Source organism: Vigna unguiculata, chromosome 6 (genome assembly GCF_004118075.2).
Source record: "Vigna unguiculata cultivar IT97K-499-35 chromosome 6, ASM411807v1, whole genome shotgun sequence".
NCBI lineage: Eukaryota > Viridiplantae > Streptophyta > Magnoliopsida > Fabales > Fabaceae > Vigna > Vigna unguiculata.
The window spans coordinates 30,357,697-30,366,271 of record NC_040284.1 but is presented as its reverse complement, the minus strand read 5'-3'; the positions used below and the strand labels follow the sequence as shown (position 1 = coordinate 30,366,271).

The 8,575-nt window shown below is 33.5% G+C and overlaps 1 protein-coding gene across 2 annotated transcripts; it reads left to right on the top strand.

The window, feature by feature from the left end:
• Window positions 1-268: 268 nt before the first annotated feature.
• On the top strand, window positions 269-8,331 carry LOC114187266 (floral homeotic protein AGAMOUS). 2 transcript variants are annotated; one of them, XM_028075466.1, is made up of 9 exons: window positions 269-474; window positions 830-1,068; window positions 4,862-4,943; window positions 5,111-5,172; window positions 5,350-5,449; window positions 5,594-5,635; window positions 7,656-7,697; window positions 7,792-7,958; window positions 8,060-8,331. In XM_028075466.1, exons 2-9 carry the CDS (start codon window positions 839-841, stop codon window positions 8,061-8,063), a joined length of 729 nt encoding a protein of 242 aa, XP_027931267.1. In that variant the 5' UTR covers window positions 269-474; window positions 830-838; the 3' UTR covers window positions 8,064-8,331. The 2 variants fall into 2 exon arrangements, with proteins under 2 accessions (XP_027931267.1, XP_027931268.1); XM_028075467.1 differs by lacking the exon at window positions 8,060-8,331 and having other exon boundaries at window positions 7,792-7,962.
• The last annotated feature ends 244 nt before the right edge of the window (window positions 8,332-8,575 follow it).

The following is an 8,575-nucleotide window of genomic DNA, read 5'->3' as shown; positions in this document are numbered from 1 at the left end:
TCCTTTTCACCCTATTAATATCGTTATCAGAACTTCGTTTCTCTCTCATATATATGCCCTACTTTCTTCTTGAGTTTTTCTTTTCCTTTTTTCTTTAAAAGTTAACGAAGCTTAATCCAAATTGTTATTCCAGGTCTATCCTTCTTATATGATTCATGGGCAATACACGCCACTAAACCAGTGAGGGTAGAAAAAAAAAAGAAAAGAAAAGGACAAAGAAAAGTAAATAAAATATAAAGATGGCAGATGAGTATAGTTTCTGATGCATAAACCACGATGGATGAAATGTCGTTTTTTCACTTTATAAATACCCAATTCTTTGGCCACTTTGCTTTTATTTTCTGATATCTTCTTCCTCTTCTGCTAAGTAGAAAACAAGAGGGAAAGAAAAAGAAAGAAAAAAAAAAGTTTTCGAGGGCTAGCTCAAAAATCTGTTGTGTCCTTAATTATATTCTCCCTTTGTTTTCTCACCAGGTTAGTTTGGAAAATTTTGAAACATCCTTTGAAATCCATCTTCGGTGCTTCAACTCTTCTGGGTCAATCAATTCTTTTCATTCCAAACCCAGATTCGGCAACACAAGCCCTGCTAGATTGCAGACTTTGTTACTGGCTCAAATCAAAATTTTGAACTAATGATGTAAAAGTTAGGCTGCGCGGTGTAGTGAGATTTCAAGTTTAATTTTCTTTTCATACTCTCCTTAATCAGACAAAACTAGTTGAAAAGACCAGAATTTGTTTGTGATTTTTACTCTTACATATATACATGTAACATATATATGTGGTCCTTATATTGTGAACTGAAATATTGATTGTGCTTCACATGATTCAGGTTGCAAACATGGCTTTTCCAAACCCATCCATGTCATCAGTTTCTCCGCAGAGGAAGATGGGAAGGGGGAAGATTGAGATCAAGCGGATTGAGAACACCACCAATCGCCAAGTCACTTTCTGCAAGCGCAGAAACGGCTTGCTCAAGAAAGCATATGAATTATCTGTGCTTTGTGATGCAGAGGTTGCTCTAATCGTCTTCTCTAGCCGTGGCCGTCTCTATGAATATGCTAATAACAGGTATCTAGCCATGAGTTTTCTTTTCCTCAATTTCTTTTCACATTTTTCTTCTCTTCTCATAACTCCTTTTGAGCCTTTGTTCCCAGTTTTGTGTTGTGAAGTTGATTAGAAATGATCATTTTTGTTTATTTTTGGGGACTTTGCGTTTAGATTTTTGCTTCTGTAAATAGATCTTTTGAAGGATTTGAGCACAAAGAACATAATCATTTTTGTGATGCAGTTGAGATAGAGATTTTCCTCTTTTTATCTCTGTTTCCTGCAACCAAGGATCACTTGTCTTTCTTTACTTCTATTTTGGCCTTTTCCTTCTATGAGCTTTTTTCTGTTCTTTCCCTTCCCCTTTTTTTATATTTTCTTTTCTGGTTATGATAATTTTCCTAGTTTTTGGTCTGTTAGATACATAGATCTGGTGCAATAGATAGAAATAGAAGCACTATGGTTGTAAGTAGCAACAGGTAAGGATTTGGGAAGTTATGCAGGTCTGTGAGATCAGCCACTTCCCCCAACTCCCTCTCCATTCTTGTTAATTTTCTGTTTCCTTTTTCCTCTTTCCCCTTCCATTATTCTCACCTTCTCTCTCTTACACATCTATGGGGCTAAGCTAAGAAGGCCTAAAGCAAAAGCTGTCATGCTTCAATTAGCCCAATCCTTGCATCTCCTTGACACTTCCTTAATAATACGTCAGTTGCACATCAACAAAGCACAGTACAATTTCGAGAGATTTCTCAATATGCCAAATTCAAATTAATTTCCAAGCAAAAAAGTTAACTAATGTTAGGTTTTGATAAAGCCCAACACTGCTTTATATCAGATTATGCAGAAAATCTCTTCTAAACATTTACAACCAAATCACCTCAAAAAAGGTCACACCTAGATTAAGATTTTCCAGTCCAGATACTTGAACCGAGGTTTCCCCAAATCCCACTTCCATCCACGTGCGAGATCTAACCTAGGTCAAACATAACCCTAATTAGGGTTTTATTAGCAATAGCACGATCAGTTTAATAATTACACTTAATCAGGAAAAAAAGTAAGTTGAAACTCTTTTCTTTTCGGTTAATAAAAATTCCTAAGCAGTAAAAATCGGTTTCAAAGTTCAAATCTGTTTGGTTGATCTTCCCCTCCTTTTAGGAAATGAGGTTTGGTGAATCTGGTTAGGGTTTTAAGGACTAGTCTAAGAGTTGTCTTGGTTGAAAGAATCTTTGGTCACGTCACACATGATTTTTCAGTTCTTGACCCTCTGACAAAAGAGTTTATGTCATGATTCCCATTCCGGGCTCTCTTTCCCTCTTCCATCTCAACCCTAAGTTTTATCTTCTATAGTGGAAACACCCCTCTCTGGGAAAATTTTCTTTCTTTCCCTTGTTTCCCTTCTCTCCTATTTATTCAAGGAGTAAAAATTCTTTTACATTGCACAGCGAAAGACAGTGATGAACCAATAAAAGTGACTCAACTGGGCTTATCATAATGTATTTCGCCACTGTTGGTACCCCAGACTGGGATTTGCATTTGCTCAATATCTTGCATACATATATCTATGAAAGTAATTGTCTGAGAAGGAAAAAGAAAAGGGTTTCCAAGCTCAGCGAGGAGAGAGAGAGAGAAAGAGGGAACAAAAATATTAAAGATTGAAGTGAGTGAGGTAAATGGTGGCAGAGACAATGTACGACAATTGAGGTAGCCAATGGGAGAGTTCTGAGTATTTGGCTTCTTCCATGCAATGGGAAGCGTAAAACTATTGCTGCTGCTGCTACAGCAGAAGCTGAATTGGACGGCTGTGATGTTCACAGACTTTCAGACAGAAAAGACTCAATAATTTAATCATATTTTATTCAATTTATTCGCTCTAGATTTATTCTGTTAAAGTTTGTGTTATATATATTGTATATAATATATGAATCTTTTCATATCTGAGTCTAATGTTGGTTCATCGAGGTGGATATTTCAATGGGCTGAGGGTATTAACCATTGTGAAATGGGTTCCCCTCAAGTGGCAGAGAAAAAAATAGCCCTAGAAATAGTTGAACCAATCATATAGTGGGATCCTGTGCCAGCGTGGCAGAGGCAGCCAATCAGTGGCTCGAGGAAATTAAGGTATCAGCAGAAAATGGTTTTCCTATTTTTTCTATGAATATTGAAAGTGACTTTTTTTTCATTATTTTAAGATTTTATTTTTATCACATCTAATCTGAGTTTGACTAGAAGGACAGACCAATGAGATCATTTGACGTTGCTTTTAAAGAGTTGCGTTTAAGGTTGAGTTAACTGAGAGAGTTGGATGATTTGACCCTCAACCAGAGAACTCCTTTCTGGCTAATCTCCAACGTTGTATGCTTAATTTCATATTGAATTGAATACTAAGATAAGATTGACATGACACCTTTCCTTTACTTGCTCCTTTTTTCTATTTCTGTGTCCAAAACAAGCAAATAGGATTAGTCATAGATTTGAAAGATGGAAGGACAGGTTTAATGCTTATGTAAGCATTCATCACTAACCCTCAAAAAATTGTGGAGGATAAACCACAGGGAATGAAATTAATAAGGTGTTACACCTTTAATTTTAAACTATGTCTATAATAGTATTAATTTATAATAATTTCCTTGCTTATCTTCTCACACTAATTTTCAATTAATATTCTCGGGCCAAGTGTCTAATCGCAGCTCAATAACCAAGAAATTACAGTGACTCCAGAAATATTTTTATGATGAATTTTCCAATTCGTTTTGATTGCAATTTTACGTGCTATTGGGTAATTTGAACAATATGCTGTTGCTATACTACACGTACTGACCTCAGGAAACACATCTCTAATTCACTTTACTACTTAATTCTCATGGAAAATTAAAAACACTGAACTCTGAAAAATTAAGGGAATACCTTTAAATTTTCAAATTAAGAGTTTCTCTTAGAAAACAAGGTACTTTTTCTTCTTCTGAGTAAAGAAAAATCTCAACTTTCTCAGTTTTTCTTTTTTCATTCCAATCATATGATTAGTGATAATAAGAGACATTATAACCGGAACCGCACATAATATACCTGATAGTTGATATAAAATTGGGTTACATACACACACGAAACTAGAGTCTCACATTCTAATCAGAGGACTAATGATCTCCCATTTTGTGTGCTGTTTGATTTAGGTTTTATAATTCATCAGCATTGTTTAACCACATATGGAACCTTCACATTTGACAATACATTGCATTTTTAATTTGATTCGCATAAAGTTAGCAATATTGCCCTGAGCTTGCTGTTGAACTAGAGTCTCATACATATAATTAGGTTTCCTCTAACTCTCTCTACCTCAAACATATCAAGGCAACAGGTATTCCCTCCTATGCATATAACTACAGTGAGTATTATGGACAACGACTTTAAACAAGAGAATATTGAAAACAAAGAAAACCTCATCAATTTCCCATCGAGATTGTTGCAAATTCTTAGAATAATCACTCATAATTATGGCTGCAACTCATGTTTGGTCATACATAATAAGCTTTTGGCATATACACTTACGATGATATAAACTTCTAAGAATGTTATTAGTTCAGGAGCCTAGCTTTCGACGATCTTAATAAAATTACAAGACCATAGTGTTTTATTTATTCCACTTGCAACAATAACTCCCTTGCTAAGAATTTATTTATTTATTTTAAATAGCTTCTAATGAATTTAACGATTAATTGCAAAAATTGAGACAGCTTACAAACCCTTTATAGATGTTTATCCGTTTAGCTTGCTAATATACAATGTGATCAATAATATAAACTGATACTATTCATCCTTGCAGTGTCAAAGCAACTATTGAGAGGTACAAAAAAGCATGTTCAGATTCGTCTGGTGCTGGATCTGCTTCTGAGGCTAATGCTCAGGTATTGTTTGTTCCTTGTTACGTATTTTTGAGTGAGAAAAGTTTTGAATCTTTCAATTTGGTAAGTTGCTGTTAGCATCATTTAGAACCTAATTAATTAATGATCGTTGTAATTTATTGTATAAACTGATATTCATAACCATGTGTGATTTCACATATATTTTCCAGTTTTACCAGCAAGAAGCAGATAAACTTCGTGCACAAATAAGTAACCTGCAGAATAACAACAGGCAAGAAGAGTTGTCTTTTTGATGCACTTGGAAAAGAAAATTCTCATTCACATGAATTCACAAAACAAAAGCATGAAGGGTTTCAAATTTTGAAAATAGTAGATTTTGAAAAAGTAAATCAAATCATGCAGATTTTGCAATTGGTATTGATGAAAAGTAAAATTAACTAAATTGTAGGCAAATGATGGGTGAGTCTTTGGGTTCTATGACTGCCAAGGATCTCAAAAACCTGGAGAGTAAACTAGAAAAAGGAATTAGTAGGATTCGTTCAAAAAAGGTATGTCTTGTAATGAACAAGTTCCTTCTATAACTTATGAAAGGATAGATGAGTTATTTGATTTATATTATCTTCTAAACCCTGCATTTTTCTGACGTTGTGCTTCTCTTTTTGCTTGTGCTACTATCCAAACATTAATATCAGAACGAGCTGCTATTTGCTGAAATTGAGTACATGCAGAAGAGGGTAAATATTTATCTTACATTTATGCTTTTGCTTTTCAAAGTTTTATTGGCAATGCATACATATTTGTCTTGTCAGTAACCAGAACTTTACTGATTCTGATTGAATGGTTCTGAAAGGAGAATAATATACTAGTTTAGTATGTGATTATGTTCTAAGTGGCTTAGCATATTTCTATTTATTTAAGTGAACATTCACATTGGATTTCTGTTGTGCTGCGTTCTGTATGTTTGTTTGATAATTCCTTGTGGCGTCTTAGGTTTTTTAAACTTGACCACTCATGGGATTGCAGTTTTTGTGACTTTTAGTTTTCAGTCTCATAAATGAGGACCGAGAAATTTCATCTACAGAGCTTAGGTTAAATGCATACTATTCATCAATCAGTATTTTATACAAGTTTAATTGGTCCATTATAAAAGATATTGAATAATACTGTTGTAATTGCTCCATTTTTAGAAAAATGAAAAAGAACAAACTCATATTGCATAAAGGGGAAAAAGGGAAGGAACAAAATGTGACCTGTGTCAACTAGACATTCATTTGATGTACGAGTTGACTGGAATCTGTTGCGAAGGTTTCTGTAATGATTTTATTCAGATGATTTGATATTTTATAAAGATATTATAACTTAGGAGATAAAATATTCCTTTCTTTAAGCCATTTATAAGACATCAATGTCAGATGTCTTTTACCTCGTGTAAAACTAAAGAAAAAGTAGAAAACATTTTCTTTTGTAACTTTAATCCATAATATGTGGTTCTTAGATTTTTTATTTATTTATTTTTTATTCCTTACCTTTAACATCTCAAATATAATTATAACTATGGCTGTGGTGATTAGGACAATTACAGAAAAAAAAATAATGATATAAAATACATCATGACACAATTACATATATTTTGATCAAACTTCAGTAAGAAAAAAAAATTATTTATAACAAAATATTCTGTGTTGCATTCTCTTGATCCTTAATAAATCAATTTCAATAGGCATACACAGTTCACTACAGACAATTTTGTAACCAAGCATCTAATTTGGTTTAATATAAGTATGGTGAGCAAACAAAAAGTATGGTTTCTTGCATATATGTATTTACCTCACGTCTGCCACCTCTTTTGAATATGATAAGGTACATTGTTCTAATAATATATATATCTCAGATTTATTTTCTCTTATGTTTCCACAATACTGTTGAGAAATTATAAATTCTACAAAAAAAGTAATTACTTATTTAAATATTAATAAGTGTCTTCAGTATTTTGGTTCAAGTTCATTGCATTAATTAGTCAATGGGTGCCTTGGGCATTTATGAGTAGCCTCATCATATCTCCCAGGTCAAAAATTAAATAAATCAATTTTTTTAATAGAGTTTGATGGTTTTAATTTATGGTTTTCTTCCATGAGTCAGTTTAAATAAAAATGTTGAATAGATGTAAAAGAATAAGATTAATTAAGAGGGTAAAATGAATAAAAAAAGTTATAAAACCAGATTATATATCTCAATTTTTTTACATGCTCCTCATTTATTTATTTTTTAACTTAACATACCGGAGTTGATTTCAACTTACAGATATTTACATACTAATCTTATCTTTTCATGAGAAGTTAAGCTAATTAACTCTAAATCTTTCTTCTCCCATCACTTTTCGCTAATTTTTTTTTTTTTTCTGGTGTCATTTGAAAGGTACTTGTTTATTCTGCTTGTATTGTACGAAGAAATAATGATACTATTTTGTTGGAGCTGCGAGAAAGTTTTAAAAAGGGTGTATGCTGGTAGTCTAGTACCCATAACGAACTCAGAAGAGAATGGCCTATTTGCAAAATCAAGTATGAATCCAAGTTTATGTGTCTGACTGAGTCCTGTGTAGTTCCTAGGTTGTTTGAATAGGAGAAATGGAAGGAAAGGGTAAGAATGATTCTGTGACAGCAAACTCAAAATAATAGGATGTTATATATGTTGTGTATTGCCCTAACTAACAACATTCTGGGTTTCAAAGTATGATAACTAAAATGTACACTGCAGGAGATAGACTTGCACAACAACAACCAGCTTCTTAGAGCAAAGGTTTGTTCATATGTTTTTGTGTCCTTTCTCAGATGGTTTGTAAGTGCATGATGATGTGTATAGTTAAGTAGGTTTTTGTTGGGTTATGGTGTAGATAGCTGAAAGTGAGAGGAGCCACAATATGGGTGTGTTGGCTGGAGGCACAAGCTATGAGTCTATGCAGTCTCAGCAGCCATTTGACTCTCGTGGCTACTTCCAAGTCACTGGATTACAACCCAATAATCAGTATGCCCGACAAGATCAGATGTCTCTTCAATTAGTGTAAGATTCATTTCTCCCTTTTCTTGTCTGAATCAATACTTGTTAATACTACCAAATCAATTATTAATGTAGGTTTTTTGTTTCACTTTTAATGTCTGCAGATGAAGTGTTAGTGTCGAGAGTTGAGATGTTGTGGTACTTGTAGTTTGGGTTCTAGTATGATAGGAGATGATGAATGGTAAGGGTAATGTAAGCAGAAGCATGTGTAGGGGATTTAAGCATCCCTCACTACTATATATATATTTCTAGACTTTCTTAAGACTATCCTGTATCTATTGTCAAACGCTCTCTCTCATATATGTTACTATGTCTCCTAACACTATGGAGAACACATCTTCACATCTTTTCCAACCTTTATTCACTTTCTACATCACCATTTTTATTTCTCAACCAAACAACAATATGCAAATAATGCTCCTTAATTATTATATTCCCAGTCAAATTTTTTATCTCCTTTTCTCATTACCTGTAACTGCTTCTTCCCCAGGAATGGAATTCATCCCTGTTTTTTCCATTTCTCCAGGATTGGTTTTGTTTGGGTAAGACCTTGTTCAATCCCACGCTAAAATGAGTTCTCAAGTTTTTATTATTATGAACATTCACAAACATTCCCACAA

What these genes read in the sequence shown, in the direction of transcription:
- LOC114187266 (XM_028075466.1), top strand. Translation starts at nt 839, where the DNA reads ATGGCTTTTCCAAACCCATCCATGTCATCAGTTTCTCCGCAGAGGAAG. An exon ending in CTTCTGAGGCTAATGCTCAG is followed by an intron (nt 4,944 to 5,110) that starts GTATTGTTTGTT and finishes TATATTTTCCAG; the next exon opens with TTTTACCAGCAAGAAGCAGA. An exon ending in ACCAGCTTCTTAGAGCAAAG is followed by an intron (nt 7,698 to 7,791) that starts GTTTGTTCATAT and finishes GTTATGGTGTAG; the next exon opens with ATAGCTGAAAGTGAGAGGAG.